Here is a 23,450-nt window from a genome sequence, read left to right on the forward strand (position 1 = left end):
TTCAAGCCACACCCAAGCCATCATTTGCAGTAAGTGGTGTCTTTCAACTTCAAGCCACACCCAAGCCACCATTTGCAGTAAGTGGTGCCTTTCAACTTCAAGCCAAAGCAACCAAGCCACCATTTGCAGTAAGTAGTGCTTTCAACTTCAAGCCAAAGCACCCAAGCCACCATTTGCAGTAAGTAGTGCCTTTCAACTTCATGCCACCATTTACAGTAAGTAATGCCTTTCAACTTCAAGTCAATGCAACCACGCCCCCCATTTGCAGGAAGTAGTGCCTTTCAACTTCAAGCCAAAGCAACCAAGCCACCATTTGCAGTAATAGTGCCTTTCAACTTCAAGCCAAAGCAACCAATCCACCATTTGCAGTAAGTAGTGCCTTTCAACTGCAAGCCAAAGCACCCAAGCCACCATTTGCAGTAAGTAGTGCCTTTCAACTTCATGCCACCATTTGCAGTAAGTAATGCCTTTCAACTTCAAGCTAATGCACCCACGCCCCCCATTTGCAGGAAGTAGTGCCTTTCAACTTCAAGCCAAAGCAACCAAGCCACCATTTGCAGTAATAGTGCCTTTCAACTGCAAGCCAAAGCAACCAAGCCACCATTTGCAGTAATAGTGCCTTTCAACTTCAAGCCAAAGCAACCAAGCCACCATTTGCAGTAATAGTGCCTTTCAACTTCAAGCCAAAGCTCCTAAGCCACCATTTGCAGTAAGTAGTGCCTTTCAACTTCATGCCACCATTTGCAGTAAGTAGTGCCTTTCAATTTCAAGACACACCCAGGCCAAGCCAACCAGGTGAGGAGGGGGGGGGGCGCGCTTTCTGGAGCGCTAGTATGAACCATTTTAGAACCAATAGACATTTTTTTTCCAAGCTTTAGAACCAATAGACACTTTTTTGCTAGCTTTAGAACTAATAGACATTTTTTGCAAGCTTTAGAACCAATAGACATTTTTTGCAAGCTTTAGAACCAATAGACATTTTTTGCAAGCTTTAGAACCAATAGACATTCTTTTGCAAGCTTTAGAACCAATAGACATTCTTTTGCAAGCTTTAGAACCAATAGACATTTTTTGCAAGCTTTATCACCAATAGACATTTTTTTGCAAGCTTTAGAACCAATAGACATTTTTTGAAAGCTTTAGAACCAATAGACATTTTTTTGCAAGCTTTAGAACCAATAGACACATTCTGCAAGCATTTTAGAACCACTAAGGGCACTTACATTTGAGTAGACATGTGTTCAGTGTTATTCACAGCTCAGAGAAACGTGGCCCTCTGCCTTCCTCCAGCTTGCAGACACTGGTTGAGGCACACCACTTCTTGGTTTCCGGGGGCAGCAGAGAGAATGGGGAATTTTGTAAAAACATTAATATCTCTGTCATTTTTAATCGACGGGTAAAATCCTCGGCACACATGCGGCGGAGGGGGGCTCTGAGCAAGGTGGCCAAAAATGACGGCCGTAGGTGGCGGCGTTCTCTTGGAAATCGCAGCACAGATGGCCAAAACCGGTCAAGAACAGACTTTTAGTAATATAGATATAGCATCTTTAAACATTTTCTGAGGAGCTTTGATTGGTTTCATTGTTAGTAGATAATGACACCAAGTAATAATAGCAGATGGGCAGATACACACGGCAAATGTAAAGCAGAGAAAATCTGCAGTCAAATATTCTTTAGGAAAGTTGATACAGTTAAAGAATACATTAGAGGACAAGTTACAAACCGCCTTTGAAACGTGTCATTGTGAAACTGATATGTAACTATCCCAGTTACGATTTCTGCCTTTGGATATAAATTTGTCGTACTTAGAATAATTGGGACAGTATTCTGGAATCATCTACGTGGTTGTAAAATAGAAGGGATTTGTTCAGGAAAGCTGTTCAGATTTGTTCCTGGGTGTCTTCTGCATTGCTTATTTTAAAGAAAGGAAAGCCAACCAACTTTATAAAATAGTTAAAGTATGCAACAATTTGTTAAATTGCAGGCGGATCCATGTTTATAACTAATGTGCACTTTGTTTTCAAATACAAAAAATTGATAAATTAGTCACAATCTTCTTCTTTCGTGTCCTTGTGCTATATAGTGGCTCGCCACTGCTGTACACATCGTTACGCTATTGGAGGGTTAAGTGCAAGGTCTGCAGTAGTACATGGATTATCCAGCAATGGGCATTGCAGTAGGTGTCGCAATGTTTGGGTCTGTGTGCCACAGTCACAGGTTGTTATACCCTCGATGTAGCCCCTTTTGTGCATTGTCACCCTTGACCGTCTCATAATGAACTAGCTAAAACCACCGGCTGCTTTTGAATAAAATTGTACCAGATAAAAATGTAGCCAATGTAATATCTGATCTGTTATTGATTTCTAACTGAGCAATATGTAGGGTACTGTATTCAACCACATCAAAGAAGAGAGGACGAGAATAGATATGTTTTTGGGTACTGTTCAATCACGGACAACATTGGCTAGGGTGGAAAAAGATGGGAGCCTGATGTCATTGGTATCTGAATAATCATCTAACACTCCAAACATTCTTGCCTGCTGGAGACTGGGTGGCTAATAGCAATGACATGGATAGATACACATGGAAGACAAATGTAATGCAGAGAAAATGTGCAGAAAAATATTCTTTAGGAAGGATGAGGACAAGTTACAAATCACATTTGAGACTTGTCATTGTGAAAAGTGATAATGTAACTAGCCTAGTTATGATTTCTAACCTTGGAGATAAATTTGTCATACTTGAATTGAATCAGCAACTTGCAATAATTGGGATAGCATACCTGAATCATCTACAGAAGGCATTGAAGGGAAGCTGATGTACATGTCTGTAATTATTCCATCTATAATCGAGAAATGCCATCCATTTATTGGCACATTATAAATGTGAGAAAAAAACAATAACTAGCTTGGAAGTGCAGCAGTCCATTTTGGTTTGTTCATCATGTTGGTTATTGACTTCTGATGGACCACATATTGCAATTGTTAACAGGTTCAAGTCTACATGAAATAACAGACAAGAAAAAGCTTTGAACAAATTATCCTTTGAGTTTAGAATCAAATGGGCACATAAATTACTTTAGCTTTTTCTGACTTGTTAAGGAGTAAGACTCTAGAATAGTCACTTTTCCTTTTAAGTTGATTGTATTTCTTGTAAATAACTAAGCTTTAATAATCAAATTTTAAATTGTACACCCTCTCCCCTTAAAGAAATAACAAACTTTCAGAAATAATCAACAGAGCACTGAAAATGAATTGGTTTTACTCTAGTCAGCTATTATACTGGAGCCCCACAATTTTATAAACTGGAATGCTCTGAGTATAGTAATGATGCTCTTTTAAACATGTCATCAAAATTTAGATTTCTATCATCTAGGATGCTACTTTTGTTCAACTGCCTGGTATTAGCACCACAGATACTAAATTTAAAAGAATCAATCATATGTCAATAACTATACAACATACAATTGTTTTGAATATAATTAAAACACCCACTGAATTCTGCCTCAGTGGTGACAATTATCAAAAATAATTTTGTTGTACTTACACTTTATTTTGGTGGTTAGATTCACTTTGTAAAAGCTATACTTTAATTTAGGCCGCCTGGCTCCAAATGGTTGCTTTGCAGCAAGATGGAACCCAGAGTATTGAAATGTATTTGTGCATAATAGTTTCAACATTTTTATGCTATTTTACCACATAGGGCTGGATTAGGAACTTTTTAGACCAACCTTGCACAACCTGCACCGCCACATCATTAAAACTCATTTGCAGTTTAAAATGCATGCTCTGAAGCACCTTGTACTCTATCTTAATAACAAAGCGGGTTACATCACTATATAAATTGCCTAAATATATTTTCAAAGGGTCAGTCCAATGGATCCACATTTCTTAGGACACAAACCCAATAGTTTGTATGAAAAAAATAAATGTACAAAATCTCCAACAGTAAAATTTTGGTTGACATCTTAGTGTGGGGGTATAATGGAATTTATCTTAAGCATGATTTTTTTCATCATTATACTAATATTCAGAAACCCTGTGCTGGGAGTTTTTTGTGTTTATCTATGCAACAACATAAATATTATAGCTGATTCAAGCAGTGATTCAAGCAATGTTACGTTTGTGATGGGGAGGCCAGTGTGTTGTCGCGTGTAAACTTGCTTCATGTAAGCTTGATGTTGTAATTAGTTTGACTGCTGATCAAAAATTTAATTAACAGTGCCTTTTCATGTGATTAAATGTTCCAAGGCACTCAATGGTGTTCTCAGATAAAACCGAATCTAGCTCCATGACTTAGTAAAAAAAAAAAAAGTGCTGGAGTAACTCAGTGAGTCAGGCAGCATCTCTGGAGAACATGGACAGACCCCATCCCTATCTGAAACATCATTATTCCACATTTTCCAGAGATACTGCCTGACCTGCTGAGTTACTTCAGCACTTTGACTTTTTTTTGTAAACCAGCATCTGTAGTTTCCTGTATCACCTCATGACAATAGGATCAAGGTGAGTTTTAAGGAGCACCCTGAAGGTTGGGGGGAGAATTGAAAAGGCTTGGGGTGAGATTTCCAGAGTTCAGAAGGTGAGATGGGTGAATTATGAGTTCAGAAGGTGAATTATGGATCAGATGACTTCTTGTTTTTTAAAACTAAAATTTAATTAGTAATTTTTATTGAACACGGTGGCGCGAGGGTAGAGTTGCTGCCTTTCAGCGCCCGAGACGCGGGTTCCATCCCGACTACGGGTGCTGTCTGTACGGAGTTTGTACATTCTCCCTGTGACTGCATGGGTTTTCTCCGAAATCTTCGGTTTCCTCCCACACTCCGAAGACGTAGGTTAATTGGCTCGATATAAATGTAAATTGTCCCCAGTGTGTGTAGGGTAGTGTGAATGTGCAGGGATCGCCGGTCGGTGGATTCGGTGGGCCGAAGGACTTGTTTCCTTGCTGTACCTCTAAACTAAACTAAACTAAGCTAAATTTGAAGCATTGGTCTATGTTCATTCAGGGAGTACAGATACAAAACTAATCACAATAGCAATGGCCTTTATTCTCAGACGACTTGACTAAGGAGTTCAGTTACAACTGTTACCCCAGTGACATACTATCAGGAGAGCTGTGAGCAGGCTTTAGCATCACAGTTTGGAGACTCATCATGGATGGATTGCACTGCAGATTTACTGGACAGGTTCCTTGGTTCAAAGGGTTGATGTGAGGATAGATTTTGCAAACTCTGCTTTAATTCTTTATATGTTGGGTTAGAAATACTTTAATCAAAATGTTGACAATGTTGGAAGGAGCTAATAAGGTAATGGAAGGTATATGGGGTTAAGTTATGAATTCGCCAGGAATGGTAGACAAAGCTCAAAGTATCTGGCATATTCATTAGCCGGTGTTGATCTGAGGTTTGTCACTGGTGTATTTATACAACAAGCAGAAAAAGTACATTTTCTACAATGGAAAGATTAAACAATTCTGTCCATTATTGTATGTGAAATTTCAATTTAGTAATTTTCACTTTAAATTTTCCATTTGTTTTTGGCATATTTCACTTCTAAGATGGGGCTTAATGGAGTTTGATATCTATTCATCTAAAGATGCTGTTAAGGTGCTTTGCTTTATATCTTGTGGAAATGTATAGTTCACAGAATCTTTCTCGTAGTCATATGATGTGTAAAAAAAAATATGGAGTCACAAAGCTCAGTGTTTTTATTGCAGCCATCATCTTTAACATTTGACAAGCATCCCGTTTGTTTTCTAAAAAAAAGACTAAACTTGCAGAGCTAACATATCACTTTTTTTCCATTAGTCTACAAGATTTTACACTGATATTTTCTGCAGGTCCAGGCCCACCCCAAAACAGGCCCCAGACCTTGGATCTTTGGAACTTTCACCTCCTGTGGATGAAGACTTTATATCATTGGAAATGAAACGAACAAGGTTTGTTAGGATTTGCATTGTGTGTTAAATCGAACTGTAATTCTTGGACAAATTATTAATCATCTGATTAATGTGTATTACGTTTTGTATTTGTGAAATTTAACAGCATCTATAACCATTGATATTGAGGAAAGGAGACAGCTGTGTTTTAATATGCATTAGGAAAGGGAGAAGCCATTTCACACCTCAAGCCTAATCTAATTGAAGCCTCAATGCTGAATTTCCATCTACCTGCAGTAATTTTTCTAAATCCTAATCCCTTGCTGATATTATTCAAAGACTGCTTACTATCACCCTCTGAAGAAGAGTCCCAAATACTCCTCAAACTTTCTTATCTGTCTTAAATGAGTGGCACCTTATTTATGAACAGTGACTCCCAGTTTACACACTCCTAAAAGAGAAAACATTCTTTCCACATCTGTCCTGCCGAGAGCCAAAGATCAAAATCTCTTTTTTTATGTTGCATGTTTCAATGTAGTATTTTCCCATCCCATCCAGTATTTCTAAACTTAAGTAAATTGAAGCATATGCTGACAACTTTTTCATCAGGAAGATATATGCATTCTTAGTTTTAACTTGTAAACCTTCACTGAACTACATTAACATACTTGTATAAAAAAAACAAAAAAGTAGACAAAAAGTATTCAAGGACTCAGTCTCTTGCCCTGAGTCGGGGAATCGAGAATCAGGGAGATAGGTTAGGTGAGGGGGAAAAGATTTTATAGGAATCTGAGTGAACTTTTTCACATAAAAGGTGGAGATGAGCAGCCGGAGGTGGTAGTTGGGACAGGGACTATCGCAAAAGTTTAAGAAGCAATCGGTATATGCCAGGTTCATGGGTAGATGGATATGGGCCAAGCACAGGTGTAGGGCTAGTGTTGATGGGACATGTTGGTCAGTGTAGGTAAGTTGGGCCAAAGTGCCTGTTTCCACACTCTATGGCTCTATAGATTGATACCCAAGGATGGAAATTGCCTTGCACACAACTAGGGTCCCTGGGGAGGCGGATTCACTTCAAACAAAATTACTTGCTATGATCATTAAATATTAAGTGGTTCATATGTCAAATTTGAACATAGTTGTGTTTATTCAGATGAAAATAACAAACATGGACATATATTGTTTGGATTCTGTTTTCAGATTATTTCAATTTATTTGCAAGTAATAGAATTTCACAGCACCAGCTCAATGAAAATAGATTACTGTGAGAAGTTTGTTTTGTTTCCCAAACTTAATTGATGTGTTGATGGGAGGTCATCTTTTGGGGGTTGGATGAGGCAGGATTGTAAGGTTATATAGGTTATATGATTCCTTAGAGGTACAAAGTCAACAGATATTTTGGTGATTCAAGTGTGGTGATCTGATTTAAAAACTCAAAAAGGAGATTTGCAATGGAGGAAGAGGCATACTCAAAGTGCAGCAATGGCAGTCGAATGATTGGCCAGGTGGAATACAGTGAAATTAGGAATGATGTTAAAAAAACTAGGAAGCCACAGACAAATAATGGAAGTCAGTTATTAGGGAGTTCAAAGCAACATTGAAAAGTAAAAATTGAAAAGTGAATAGGGTGCTATTGAATGGACAAAACTCACAGGCAGCACGAACAACATGCCAAATGATTTAAAGATGCTTTTGTTAAATTTAAATAGAAGCAATCCAGGCATTATGGCTGTTTTTGGTAAGATATAATGTGAGGTAGTGATAGACCTGTATTAAATCTTTTTTGGACTGTCTTTGGTGTACAGTATATAATCAAGAAACAGTATTGAAACCTGTCATGACTACACCTTTGAAAAGGTGACCACTGATTGCATTTGTTGATACTTAAGAAAATAGCCTCACTAAAACAAGAACACTGGAACAACAGCAGCTTGTTTTTATAAACTCAAAGTCTTAGTTTCTATAGAAAGAGAGAAAAAGGATGTAATAACGTATTTGTTATTTGTAGTGCACAGGCTTCTATCTGTTATTGTTTTGATTTACAGGAAGTAGAACTTAAGAAATATTTTTGAGAATAACCAGTATAGAGGAAGTTTGCTAAGTAGCGGCGTGGGTTGTATCTGATCGTGGACAAATTTCTAGAGGTTTGATGGTTATTCTTGAAATTGTTTTTCAGAGAGAGGCTGCGGACTCATAGCATTGAATCCTCGGGGAAATTGAAGATATCTCCAGAACAATTGTATGACTTCACTGCAGATGACCTCAAGGACCTTGGGGAAATAGGACGTGGCGCCTACGGTTCTGTGAACAAAATGATCCATAACCCAAGCGGACAGGTTATGGCTGTGAAAGTAAGCATTTCAATCTACATTCTGTGATAAGAAACTTGACGTACTTAAAGATCAATAGGAAATGTATTAATTTGAGCTTAACAAACCTCAAATGAAGTGGAAAACAACACAAATATTTCTTACTGGATTTTTCCGTCACTTTATCCACATTTTATGCACTGTGCATTAATGTCCTAAATGTGAGCTATGTCCAATTAATGTAAAGTAAAACCGTTTCATTCCAGTAGCTTATTTTCAGTTTCAGATTAACATACAGCAGTGATGTGTTTTTCATCCCTTCCTCACCCAATCTTCCACAATAATTACATTGACTCCTTTCTTTGGCAAATTGTACGAGTCATTGTGGGTGGAATCTTTCATTGGATTAATGGGTTGAACATTTTTTAGGAACAAAATGTCTATAGACTTCAGAATTTGTTATGCTACTACACCATCAGAAGTTGTATCATCAATGAAGATAAGTGAGCCAGTACATTCATCAGCCATACATGCCCATGCAATAACACCCCCACCACTGTGTTTCACAGATGAGGTGGTATGCTTTGGATCTTGCGCCGTTCCTTCTCTCCTCCATACTTTGCTCTTGCCATCACTCTGATATAAGTTAGTCTTCGTCACATCTGTCCACAAGATCTTTTTCCAGAACAGTGGTTGCTCTTTAAAGTACTTCTTGGCAAACTGTAACCTGGCCATCTTATTTTTGCGGCTAACCAGTGGTTTGCATCTTGCACTGCAACCTCTGTATTTCTGTTCATGAAGTCTTCTGCAGACAGTGGTCATTGACAAATCCATACCTGAAGAGTGTCTCTGATCTGTCGGACAGGTGTTGGGGATTGTTCTTTATTATAGAGAGAATTCTTCTGTCATCAGCTGTTGAGGTCTTACTTGGCCTGCCAGTCCCTTTGTGATTAGTAAGCTCACCAGTGCTCTCTTTCTTCTTAATGATGTTCCAAACAGTTGATTTTGGTAAGCCTAAGATTTGCCTGACGTCTCTAACAGTTTTATTCTTCTTTCTCCGTCTCATAATGGCTTCTTTGACTTTCATTGGCACTACCTTGGTCCTCATGTTGATAAACAGCAATAACGGTTTCCAGGTAATAGGAAGACTGGGGGAAAGACTAGGTGCTGAGAGCTCACTTGTACCCGCATTAAGGAGGTATTTAAACACACCTAAGCAATTACAAACACCTGTGAAGCCATGCCTCCCAAACATTATGGTGCCCTGAAATGGGGGGAACTATGTATAAACACAGCTGAAATTTCTACATGGTGAAACCAAAATGTATAAAAATACCCTTTAATAAAATCTGACAATGTGCACTTTAACCACATGTGATTTTGTTCTATTACAAATCTCAAATTGTGGAGTACAGAGGCAAATAAATAAAGGATGGGTCTTTGTCACAAACATTATGGAGGGCACTGTAAATCTGTCAACTTAGCTAGCTTGTACATTTCCCTTAATTACATATATCTGGTGTTCCCTTAAATTCACCTGTTTCTTTCCATATTATGAATTGGAGTGCATGATATAATTAACCTTGTAACCTTTTCGCTGGTGAAGCAATTACAAACATGCTACCTAAAAGAATATTTAAACCAGTACAGAATTATTTTATCATTTCAAAGATAATATGTATTCAAAGATAAGAAAACATTATGTAGATTGTTTTGAATAATACTGGTGAATGTATTATGATTATTTTCTGTAAAATTTTCCACCTCTAATTAATAATTTGGCTTAAAATGTCAAACCTTTGGCATATGTTGCTGATAAAGCAACCAGAAGTATGCAGAAAAAAACAATTTGTCAATTCATAAGGTTTGATGTTAAGCTACAGTATATTTATTTTGTAGAAAAAAATGAGTCAATTCAAGCTGCATAAAAAGCTTTGATGCGTTATTTTTAATGTATACTCTTACTTCTAGCGAATTCGATCAACGGTCGATGAGAAGGAACAGAAACAACTTTTGATGGATTTAGATGTTGTAATGAGGAGTAGTGATTGTCCATATATTGTTCAGTTTTATGGCGCACTCTTCAGAGAGGTGAGAAAATTGAGAAAAGGTGTTTGATCTCTGAACTTTCGGGATGGAATCATTTTGGATAGTTTTGGTAAAATCCAAGTGAATTCATGTTCAAATAGGAAATCTTTGTAGTTACTAGAAAAACCTGTACAATATATAATTAAATGGAACCCAGATTTTACAGTTGAGACTGATTATGACGTAAATAAAAATAGAAAGTGATCTGAACTATCTTATTAGCTTAATCTTTGTTGGGAATTTGAAATGTATGTTAGACAATCACAGCAACTGTCAAAGGAATAAGACAGGATAATGTCAGTCGAACAGCGGGATACATCAACATTTAAATGGTTTTTGGACCAAAGGAGGCAGCAGATTATTGGTTGAAATAAAAGAATACTTCATTGAATCAGTAGAAGTGCATTTGAATAACAAAAACATTGATAGATAACTAATTGAAGAGAAGTAAAGGTATGAAAAGGTGGTGTGAACTGAGGAGAGAAGAGAAAGTAACTCTGACACTTGACAATAAAATGACTTGGGATCCTCCTACAGAATAGCATTGTTGCTTTTCTCCCTCTAACATTTTTTGGGATATCACCCAATGCTAAGAACCACCCGTTGAGAACATAAATGGTGAGTGAGAGACCAAATTTGGGCAAGTTTGAAAATGAGCATTTGAACAAGTGGGTTGCCAGAACACCAGGAGAAAGATGGAAAAACTTTCCTGAACCTACTTAAGAATTGTTGAAATTGTATTGCAACAAAAATAATGAAATGGGGAGATAAATGCAAGTATCAATCCATGGTGAAACAGGATTAAAATACAGACAAAATGGAAAGGCTTGGATTTCCTTCATATTGCTGCTCATTCTGAGAGAAATCTAATCCCATAATACTTTCAGAATAAATACAGCAATGGTTTTTTAATCAGAGTAGGCATATTTGGCTTAATTGAAATATTAAAACTGCAGAGATCAGAAGTTGGAAAATCCTGCAAAACACCCTTTATCTTCTGTCTGAGACATGAACTCTGTGTTTGTATTTCAGCAAATGCTGCCTAACCTGTTGAGCATTCCCAACATTTTTAGTTTTTATATTGGAATTATATCCTATGATTTTGTTACAAATTGATGATTGGACAATCCAGTCACCGCCCCCCCCCCCCCCCCCCCCCCCCATTGTCTATAGCCACATGTGACTCACTGCTCAATAACAAGATCCCAATGGGCACACCAAGCCACTTGTCAATCTTCAGCACACAGGGAAATCAGCCCTTGTGCTGGCTGATGATGTCACTACTTTTTTCTCATAGATGATCAGCGTGGAAGACTAGAAACAAAGAGAAATAGGTGCAGGAGTGGGCTATTCCTTACTGGCTTCAATCATCTAAAATCAGTACCCCGTTCTTGCTTTTTCCCCATATCCCTTGATTCTTTTAGCCCTAGGAGTTAGACCTAACTCTCTCTTGAAAACATCCAGTGAATTAGCCTCCACTGCCTTCTGCAGCAGAGAATTCCACAGATTCAAAAATCTCTGGATGAAGACATTTTTCCTCATTGAAACAAAAGTTTTAGAATAAGGCCTACCCCTTATTCTAAAACTGTGTCCCCTGGTTCTGGACTCTCCCAACATCGGGAATGCTTTTCCTGCATCTAGCCTGACCAATCCTTTAAGAATGTTACATGTCTCTTTAAGGTGATATCTCATGGCTGTATTCTTTCATGCTGGGGAGAGCAGCCTCAAACCTAACCCTTGCCACAAAAGAGGGCACCGCTGAGATATATTACCCAGATTGTAGAAGAAAAGGTAGTTTGAGAAATGTTTTAATAATTAAAGCCTGGCATTTATCTAATGGCTTGCCTTGAGTGCTTTGTGTGGTATTTGGATAGATTATATGGGCAATGTTAACCAGATTCATTCTCATCCCCAACATCTCAACCAGCCTATGGCAATTGTGATTATGTATTCCAGCCAGATTTCTTGTAATAATTAGTATGACACTAAGATGAAAAAATGACTATTTTGTTCTGCACTTTGTTTCAATGTCAGCTAATTCTTGTTACTAAGTTATATTTTTAAGCTAGGTACTGATTTTTATTCTGAAGATGTTATGTAAAATAGGTGATCATGACAGAAATTACGATAACTGAATATAATAATTGTTTTGCAGCATCTTTTGAGAGATATTCATGTACTGTAACACTGCAGCAAAACATACCCTGACATGTGTGACTTTGAAGGCAGACATTTTACCTCAGTTGATTCCTAAATCCAAAAAATATTCTTCTGTGTGCCAAATCGCCACTTTTCAAGAGGTTAAATTTGATCATTGATTTTGTTTCTTTGCAGGGCGATTGTTGGATATGTATGGAGCTCATGTCTACCTCTTTTGACAAATTCTACAAATATGTATATGGTGCATTAGATGATGTTATCCCAGAGGAAATCTTAGGCAAAATCACGTTAGCTGTGAGTTTTAATCTCTGCAATTAATGATCCGTAATGACATACATAACCGCAATGTATTTCTTTTTAAATGTCAACCTACATCATAGTTTGCCAGAAAATTAGTATATACATTTTAAAGATAAATCTATTGCATATAGAACTGTGGTAAAACAGCAGTTTGCCTTTCTTTAGTACCTTTCACAGCAAAATCCTCCAATGGACTAAATACTCAATTTTATTTAAAAATCAACATATAATCAAAAGTTTGCTTACTTTGAGGAGCTTTTTGAAGAGGAATGGGGATTGGGTAGACAATTCTGAAACCAGAGGCTTTTACAGCTGGCTTGGCTATTTTGAAAGTGGTCTTTTGATTCTTAAAAGCATTCTGGAGAAATGCAAATGGCACATTTTGGTATTGGTAGGTTTAAGAACAGTGATTATATTTCTTTGCTGTTTTCACTTGAACAATTGAATATTTATGTTTGATAATTGGGATAGTGATCAATATAAATGCAATATTATAATGATCCAGCACAATGCTAATATTCATCTGCTCTCTTCCAGACTGTGAAAGCACTTAACTATTTAAAAGAAAACTTGAAAATTATTCACCGAGGTAAGTGTTAAGTTATAGTTCAAAGGAAAGACAACTATAACTCTCTCAAATACAATTTTTTGTCAGCAACTGTTGGACAGTAGCTGGTGGAGCTGCAGTCAAACTCTATCAGAGAACCACCCACGTCCAACACTGACCTTGGTTGCTTTCTGTGAGGAGTTTGCACATGCTCTCTGTGACCCCATAGGTTTCCTTCAAGTCCTCTGGTTCCTCCCACATCCTAAAGATGTGCAGATCATCAGGCCACTGCAAATTGCCGCTGGTATGTGGGTGAATAGTGCAATCTGGTAGGGGATGGAGCAAAGTTCTAGTTGATAGAACAGGATTGGTGTAAATTGGTGGTCAATGTGGAAGCAATGGGCCAAAGTTGCTGTCTCCATGCTGTGTCTCTCAAACACAGGCTTCGAAGGGTGCAGTTTTTATTTATATTTAAATCGTATATTGAATTAGGAAAAATAACAGCTTCAAGAATCAAATGTTTAATCGTCATATGAACCGCTAACTGAACAATGAAATTTTTGGTTACTGTGGCTTAATATGCCCGTAAATGCAGTAGCACACAGATCATCAAAATACAATAAATGAATGGCCTTAATACTACGTAATCATTATAGTGTTATAACTGTAGTTCGTAGTGCAGCCAAAGACACGGTCAGTAGAAGATCACAGTCGCTGAGGTTAGTGTTGTGGAGTGTTCAAGCGCCTGCCTGATGGTTACAGGGAAGAAAGTTCTTGAACTTAATAGTCACGGTTTTTCAGGCTCCTCTACGAACTACATGATGGTAGTCGGGAAATGAATGCATGGCTGAGGTGCTGTGGGTCTGATATAAACTGCCTTTTTGAGGCAGCGACTCCTATTGATCACTTTGATGGTGGGAACGTCAGTATCTGTGTTAGACTGACCAGGCATTGTCTACCATTCGCTATAGTATCGTTCATTCCTGGACATTAGAGTTGCAAGTCAGGCCGAATTTTCTGTATATTTGCTGTTTAATGCTCCCATTAAGATGCAGCAAGAAGGAATTTCATTATTCCAGTCAGTGCACTTTTCCTACCATGATGACTAACCTCATTTTTTGTCTTTATGGACCCATCTGATACTCTGTTAGCTACTCGTGTCATTTTCTTAATTCCTTTATAGACAGGTTAGTTAATGTTTGGACACCTCAGCATTAAAACTTCCAAAGCTAAAATTATCTATGATTGGTTTCTGCCCTTTATCTAATCTTTTGTCTTTGCTCAAATTGCCTTTAACCCTCTGTTATCTTTTTTAATCAATATTTTGCATAACACTTGATCAGATGTTTGAGATTCTACATTTCTACAAATATTCTACATTTGTAGTTCTTCTTTATCAACTTGGCCCTGAACAAACCTCAGATTTGTCCATAACTATTGCCTTCACATAAAAGTGTGTTGATTCTATCTAATGATATTATGATTTTCTAAATGCCCTGTCATCATGACCGTAACGTTTTCTAGTATTTTCCAAACAACTAATGTCAAGCCTACATTTGATTTCTTGCAATGCACTGTCATTGTTCCAGAATCCTGAAGAATTTGGGAGCTCCGTTCCAGTCCGCATGATATCTGCAGCCATTCCATCAGAACTAGGATATTGGGCATTTAATCAATTATATTTACTGGTCTTCAGTTGATTAATGATTCAGACTGCTGGCTGTGAAAAGAAATTCAATTGAAATTTTTTGTGAAATATTAAAATTAGGGTGCGTCTCCTGCAATCGATTCTTATTAATGCAAAATAAATGTTTTAAGTTGATTTCTGGCTGAATGGGTTGAAGGTTCTGGTTCAAATCTGCTATTTTTATTGTGGTTCGACTGAGTGGACGGAAGCTGTACATTCCTGCCCGCATGCTATTTATGGAATGATGCCAAGCATGTGGGGGGTTGAACCTTTTCATCACACGTTAAGTCTACCATTCCAATTACCCCGGAGAATCACTATTTAAAGATCCAAAACTCCAAATTTTTTTAACAGAAATGTGCTTCACAAATTATGAGTAGAATTGCGAGGATAGAGGAATCTTGATGTGCTAGTTTTTAGAATATTGTACAAGTATTTTATGCAGTTCGATAGCAAATCGTATGTTGAACTTTATTGCAAGGGTTAATAGAGTATGAGTGTAATGAATTCTTCTTGCAAAAATTCAAGTCTTTGGCGCCTTCTCCCATTCCTTCTCCCCAGAGATGCTGCCTGTCCCGCTGAGTTACTCCAGCTTTTTGTGTCTACCTTTGGGGATTAACCTGGAATAAAGAGTATCAAAGATGTTTATTTGAGTGGAGTTTTAATCTTGATTTCTCATTGAAGTTTTCTTGTTTTAGATGCTTAAAGAAATTGAGGGCCCTAACAATGAGATGAGAAAGTGGACATGATATGCGATTAAAAGTTAATCTTTAGACTAGAGAAACAGGCCCGTTGGGACACCAAGGTCATGCCGCACTGTCCTACACACCAGGGACAATTTATAATTTTACCAAAGCCATTTAACACTTCTTTGGAGTGTGGAAGGAAACCGGAGCATCCGGAGAAAACCCACGCAGTCACAGGGAGAACGTACAAACTCTGTCCAGCCAGCACCCCGGAGTCAGGATCAAACTCTGATCCCTGGTGCTGTAAGCAGCAACTCTATCACTGTTTTGGCCCTAATCGTGTTGAATGATTGAGCAGGGTTGGGGCCATGTGTCTTGTTCCTAATCCTATTTCTTAAATTCTGGTATTCATTAGTGGAACTCCTCTGACCAGTGGTTTGTGCAAACTGATTAGCTGTCATTCACCACCCAAGACTTGTAACAAATATTACACAGGTCAAAAGAGGGAACAAACAACTGCTTTTGGTTTAGATCACACAATTAAGTGCAGTTCTTGGATTCAAGATGGCCAATACTTTACAGTTTACATATTTTGAATGGATAAACATTTTACCTTTATCCACTGATCCTTGGAAAAGCAGTGTTTCACTGAGTAATCGGTTCTGTGTTGTGATGAGCAGTATTTCAAGTAGTTGTTGGATATTTGCACATTGTTGTATTTATCCTCTGCAGTGAAATGCCTCTGCTGTGAAAGATTTTAATTCTGGCTTAATTTTAAAGAAACCCTTGTGTATTTTAAAACGCAGCAATTTTATTTCTTTATGCAAACAATGTTTGTTTTGCAGATATCAAACCTTCCAATATTCTTATGGATAGAAATGGCAATATTAAACTCTGCGATTTTGGTATTAGTGGACAACTAGTCGATTCTATTGCCAAAACGAGGGATGCAGGATGTCGACCATACATGGCAGTAAGGCAAAATAATGTGTTTTTCAATTATGTTATCCCCTAATCATCTGTGTCTTTTATTGATAATTTGTTTTTTTTTATTCACAAACCCCTGTTGTATGGGAAGTGGGTCCTCCCTGTCAACTTATGAATAGCAATTAGTTGGGCAAATTACTTGGAAGTTTTGTTGATTCACCTTGTTTGGATTGTTTCAGATTTTTGCAGAAACGAACTTTTCTAAAATTAGAAGGTAGACAAAAATGCTGGAGAAACTCAGCGGGTGAGGCAGCATCTATAGAGAGAAGGAATAGGTGACGTTTCGGGTCGAGACCCTTCTGACTGATGTGGGGGTGGGGGGGGGGGGGGGGGTGAGAAGAAAAAAGGAAGAGGCAGAGACAGTGGGCTGTGGGGAGCTGGGAAGGGGACGGGAAGGAGGGAGAAAGCAAGGACTACCTGAAATTGGAGATGTCAATGTTCATACTGCTGTGATGTAAACTGCCCAAGTGAAATATGAGGTGCTGTTCCTCCAATTTGCAGTGGGACTCACTCTGGCCATGGAGGAGGCCTAGGACAGAAAGGTTGGATTCGGAATGGGAGGGGGAGGTGAAGTGCTGAGCCACCGGGAGATCAGGTTGGTTAGTACGAACTGAGCGGAGGTGTTGGGCGAAGTAATCGGCAAGCCTGCGCTTGGTCTCACCGATGTAGAGCAGTTGACACCTAGAACAGCGGATGCAATAGGTGAGGTTGGAGGAGGTGCAGGTGAACCTCTGCCTCACCTGGAAAGACTGCTTGGGTCCTTGGTTGTAGTCGAAGAGGGAGGTAAAGCGACATTACAAATTAGATGTATTTTATTACACTCGATTCATTTGTTATTTAACTGGATAGAGTCTGCAAAAAGATCTATGTATCATAGTGTATGAATCACAAAATGTTTACACCAAAAACCCAGCAGCACAAAAAATCTATTTACAACCTATGAAAAGCCATCAGGGATATCAAGAGGAAAGCTTAATACAGTGCATCCCTCCCCGATGACATCAGTGAATTCTATGCTGGCTTTGATCAGAAGGTCTGTGAAATGATGTAATCTGTGTCGACCATCGGGTGCACCTGCACCTGTGATCACTGATTCAGATGTGAGATCAGCTTTGCTGCGAATGAACCCACGGAAAGCGTCTAGTTCAGATTGATCCCCAGCCGTGCCCTCGGGACCTGTGCAGACCAACTGACAGGAGGATTCACGGACCCTTTAACCTCTCACTGCTCCATTCTGAGGTTCCCATCTGCTTTAAGACCACCATCATCCCAGTGTCAATTGGGATGCATCACAGCCTGGTTTGGCAAAAGCTCTATCCAAGACTGCAAGAAATTGCGGAGTGTCGTGGATATAGTCGTCTGCCGCACATATGAGGCCCATCTTCCCCCAAAAATGCTATTTCAGGAAACTAGCCAACATAATCAAGAACCATTTACACTCTAGTCATTCCTTTTTCTCCTTCCCCATCGGTAAATTCACAATAAAAATATTGTCATATCTCAAAGTTACAGTGCCCTAATGTTTGGGGGAAAAAGACTCATCATTTATTTATTTGCCTCTGTACTCCACAATTTGAGATTTGTAATAGAAAGAAAATCACATGTGGTTAAAGTGCACATTGTCACATTTTATTAAAGGCCATTTTTATGTATTTTGGTTTCATCATGTAGAAACTACAGCTGTGTTTGTACGTGGTCCCCCAATTTCAGGGCACCATAATGTTTGGGACACATGGCTTCACAGGCATTTGTAATTGCTCAGGTGTGATTAATGGCCTCCTTAGTGCAGGTATAAGAGAGCTCTCAGCACCTCGTCTTTCCTCCAGTCTTTCCATCATCTTTGGAAAAAGTTAAAGAAATGGTCAATTCTTTAGTGGCCAACTCAACCACCCGATCTGAACCCAGTTGAGCATGTCTTTTATATGCTACAGAGAAAACAGAAGGGGACTAGCCCCCAAAACAAACATAAGCTAATGATGGCTGAAATACAGGCCTGGCAGAGCATCACCAGAGAAGACACCCAGCAACTGGTGATGTCCATGAATCGCAGACTTCAAGCAGTAGTTCCATGCAAAGGATATGCAACAAACTACTAAACATGACTACTTTAATTTACATGACATTGCTGTGTCCCAAACATTATGTTGCCCTGAAATGGATGAACTATGTATAAACACTGCTGTAATTTGTACGTGGTGAAACCAAACGTATAAACATGGCCTTTATTAAAATCTGACAATGTGCACTTTAGCCAGATGTGATTTTTTTCTATTACATATCTCAAATTGTGGAGTACAGAGGCAAATCAATAAATAATGGGTCTTTGTCACAAACATTATGGAGGGCACTGTTTCTCTGTTTCTTCGGAATTCATATCATATTTCATGTGTACTGCACATTGCTTGAAATTATCTTCCAAGAAACATCATAGATGACTAGAGGTTTTGAACAGTTGGTATTTAATCTTTGTATTTACATTAAGTGCATATTAAGCAATATTGGAAGTGAGCATGAAAAGGAATTTCTGTACTGTTATCTAGGTAAGATGTACAGCATTCTCATGTTCATTGTTTGATATGTGTGCTGAGTTACCAATCTTGTCTTGGGTTGTTTTTGTTGTATTTAGCTTCCGTTTTGTTCTTCGAGGCAGTGTAATATGCTAAGATTTATGCTGCTGATTTCCTGACTGCCTCTTTCTTGAAACTCCTTGTTAGTGCTAATATTGATTGAAGTACATTTACTGAAGTGCATTTATGTCAATGTTTATTATGCGACTTGGTCTTTCCTAGTCAAGTGAACTCTGGAAAGAGGCATGTGTCCCCTATCGTAATATTCTGCTTCCTTTTTGATACAATAATCTATCCTGGATTAAACTTTGTTTTAAAATAAAACCAAGTGGGGAAAATATTTTGCATGTGAACCTGACGCTTCCTGTTATTATTTTAACTTTATGTAAATAATAAAATATAATTCGAAATATCTAGACTTGAGCTGAAACATTTAATGGTGTCTGTTAATTGTAAGGCATTTTTTAATTTGTAGTAAGCACAATACTGATATTTTCATCTTTACTGGAAGAATCTTGAAGCCAAGTCGGCTTTGTATTTACTAAGTGTAGACATGACCTAAGCTTTGGAACCAAGTACTTTATTGTTGGCTCAGTATCAACTGATGTAATGTTCTAAATTTGGGCAGTAGAAGCCCTAAAATGAGATGACATCATTCACTCGATTCAACTTCTGAATGAGTGAGCAAAGGTATTTTTTCATCTTGAACTACTCAAGTATTCAGATGACATCATTGGCATCTCTTTGATAAAGTAGATTTTGGTCACAGCATTAACATTTCAGGAATTGCTCTGTGTTGTGGTGATGTCAGCAGTCTGGATTATAGCCATGCTGCCTCAGTTGCTGTGGAAAGATCATGCAGTATTGACTGGTTATAGATGTCTATGTATTCACTTTTCTGAAGATATGCAGTTTATTCAAAATGTATTTAATGACTATTTAAATGTTTAACAAACATGTGAAATAATAATGGCACTGAGAAATATGGAACACAGAGTTCAATTTTAAAGCTATCAATGGCAAGTTTGCAAACATTATAAGATAAGCAAGGAATGTAATCAATGACTGGATGAAATACCCTACATTTTTAGTACTGTAAAATTCCTTTAATAAAGAGCTCTTTGACCATTTGGAAATCCCGACTGGTTTAGCATCTGGGTCACCAGTAATTTTGCAATGCGCACTGGATCTCTTGTCGTGCTCTCCTTGGCTCTCTATATATTTAATGCGTCCTTTCCCTTTACTCCCACTTCTTAGATGAATAAAAACATCAGTTATGACATTCCATGAGTATTTACATAGTTCAATCCCTCTAGCTAATTTTTTTTTTCTGCACTCTTTAAGGTAATTTTTAATGTTGCCCAGTGTTGTCCTACACTGCTGTTTGTTAATATTGTTGCCAGATTTATATTGGCAAGTCCTATCTTTGTTCTATTTCTCATCTCTCCGCTGTTCATTGGGGCGGCACTGTGGTAGAGTTGCTGGCTTTGAGCACCAAGGACCCGGGTTCGATCCTGACTACAGGTGCTGTCTGTACATTCTCCCTGTGACCGCGAGGGTTTTCTCCGAGATCTTTGGTTTCCTCCCACACTCCAAAGACATGCAGGTTTGTAGGTTAATTGGCTTCTGTAAATTGTCCCTAGTGTGTACATTAAAACTAGTTACGAGGATCGCTGGTAGGTGCGGACTAGGTGGGCTGATTGACCTGTTTCCACAATGTATCTCTAAAACTATACATTCCACGCTGCTTGATAAAAAATGAACTGCTTTCATGGTCATATGTATTGGATAGGTGCGTGATGTGTTGGTAACATTATTATTTGATAAAAATTTGCATTTGTGTGTTGTACATGTCAAGGCATACATGATGGTCTGCTGTTAAAAAAAATGGCTAATGTTATTCAACTGTGGAAGGTATGTTAATTGATGTGCATTAGTCAAAGTTTTATTGGTGTTAGCTGAGAGAGAGGTTGCCCAGCATATCAGAAGAACTCTTTGCTCCTGGGAATTTTATTAAACTACACATTTGCAATGTGATAATTCGGCATTGAACTAATATGTTAACATGCTTCGTATGCAAAATTCTGTTGTATCAAAGGTATCAAAGGTATTTTATTGGTCACATTCACATACACCTAGGTGTGAAGTGAAATGCTTCTTGCCATTTTGCAGCACATAAAGAAGGAATACAGACATAACATTAATAAGAGTTTTAAACATAAAGAACATCCCCCCACAATGGTTCCCATTATGAGGGAAGGCACATAGTCCAGTCCCCAACCCCAGTTCACTCATAGTCGGGCCTATTGAGGCCTCCACAGTTGCCTCTACGGAGGCCCGATGTTCCAGGCCGTTCTCGCCGGGTGATGTTGCTCGGCGTCGGGAGAGTCCTCTCAGCGGCTTGGGAACCCTGAAATGGCCGCTTCCGTACTGGAGGCCGCGGCTTCCAAAGCCAACAAGGCCGTGCCGGTTGGAGCTCCACAACTGGCGATCTCATCTAGAGATCCCAGGCTCCCGGTGTAAAGTTCAGCGCTGCCGCCCGCAGCTGGTCGCTCCACAGTCCCGCAGCTCCGCGATGTTTTCCTCAGCGATCTTCAGCTCACCGGAGCTCCAGCGCGGCGACCCAGGCAAGGCATCGCCCGCTCCGCGATAGCGCTCCAGCGCTGTGCCGCCGCCGAAGCCGAGGTTCTGGGCGGTCCCCAACAGAAAGCGCCGCTCCAGGCCCGCTGGTAGGCCGCAAGGACGGGTCGAAGCTGCAGCCCGGAGAAAAGCTGCCTCTCCGACCAGGTAGGGACCCTGAAAGGTAGTTTCCCCCTTCCCCCCCCCCACCCCCCACATAAAAAAGTCTAGACCTCCAAACAAAACACTTAACTAGCTAAAATAAAAATAAAAAGATGAAAAGACAGACAGCTGCTGGCTGGGCAGCCGTGCACAGGACAGCGCCCCCTTTTTCCTTGTGCGTTTATGTGTAAATTTCAAAATGGCTGAATGCTGAGGATCTGTTCCATTCATTCAATTGCATAGGGTATACCAGATGCGGTATTCTGATGGTATCAACAGCCCATATGCTCAGTTAATTCTGCTCTGAGTACCCCAGGTATGCAAAATCAAGTGTTGGCTTAATTATCTGATAAATTATCTGAGTGTGTATTAATTAAGCTCCCAGTGTTTTCTCTACTCTGTTTACTGGTGTAACCCAATAATGTTGATGTGTTTTTAAGTTTAAATAACAGTTAGGATACCGAGCTGCTTTTATTTATGTCGGAGAAGTTGTAGACAATGCTAAATTAGAAAAATAGTTATACAATTGTAAAATTAGCATAGCTGAATCGGTTTGCACAGGAAATTGCAGTCATTAACTTTTGGAATGAATTGTGAACTTTATGCCATACTGGACTACTATAAATATTCTACATTAGGAATTTTTAATGTAGTTCTGAAAAACGTGCCTGTTTTGAAGTTAAGAAAATTACTTTTCAAAGTTTAGTTCCCACGTGAAAAATCACCACCTATACATCTAAAATAACTTGCATGAAATGTGCAGTTAAGGTGCAATACAAGAGGAAAAAGAGGGGTGTGGTGGGAACTAATCAGTTAAAATGATCTTTTTTTGGCATTCAGAGTGCCAAATAAAACAAAAGCTTCTGAATTGGTGGAGGGGAAAGGAAGTCTTGTGCACGATCCATCAACTATAAAATATGAGTTTATGATGGGAATGGGACTGTTGATGAAGGTACACAGAATAAAGTAATCTAAATGTGACAAGGGTTTTTCCTTCAAAAATTTAAAGGAAATTAATATGTTTAGAATTGACCTTGGTTGGAAAGGGGAACAAAACGCGAGGGTGAATTTTATATAAAGTATTTCCTCATTTTCAAATCAATGTTCGTTTAAAACAAAAGGCTTGTTTTTTTTTTAGAAATGTCACATTTATCTTTTTACTGAAGTGCATTATAAGAACAAGTAAACCGAAAGATGAGTTGGCCCAATGGTGCCTCCAGGTCTTGCCTGATACTTACAACTCTAGTGAATTGTTAGACTTTAACTTTGCCCTTGCTTAAATTGCTTGGGAATTTTAAGATAAATTACCTGTGCTTCCGAAACGTAAACCTATTCTACAATATTTTAAATATTGATAGAAAATGAATTCAAAAACTTGTATCTGTCCGCTCAACTGGAAGCCAAGCTGGCAAAGAGGCATGGCATTGTTGCATATTAGGTTTAAATGGATCAAACCGTGAT

At 38.6% G+C, this 23,450-nt stretch overlaps 1 protein-coding gene across 3 annotated transcripts in view; it reads left to right on the forward strand.

Annotated features, from left to right (window-relative positions):
• The window catches only part of map2k4 (mitogen-activated protein kinase kinase 4), a 77,323-nt gene that overhangs the window by 39,141 nt on the left and 14,732 nt on the right, over positions 1–23,450 (forward strand). For all 3 annotated transcript variants that reach the window (XM_033044082.1, XM_033044081.1, XM_033044083.1), the window contains 6 exons: positions 5,839–5,937; positions 8,054–8,228; positions 10,158–10,277; positions 12,609–12,728; positions 13,272–13,323; positions 16,500–16,627. In XM_033044082.1, coding sequence (XP_032899973.1) covers positions 5,839–5,937; positions 8,054–8,228; positions 10,158–10,277; positions 12,609–12,728; positions 13,272–13,323; positions 16,500–16,627 — 694 coding nt within the window. The remainder of the gene's footprint in view (positions 1–5,838; positions 5,938–8,053; positions 8,229–10,157; positions 10,278–12,608; positions 12,729–13,271; positions 13,324–16,499; positions 16,628–23,450) is intronic.

Source organism: Amblyraja radiata, chromosome 26, assembly GCF_010909765.2.
Source record: "Amblyraja radiata isolate CabotCenter1 chromosome 26, sAmbRad1.1.pri, whole genome shotgun sequence".
Classification (NCBI taxonomy): Eukaryota; Metazoa; Chordata; class Chondrichthyes; order Rajiformes; family Rajidae; genus Amblyraja; species Amblyraja radiata.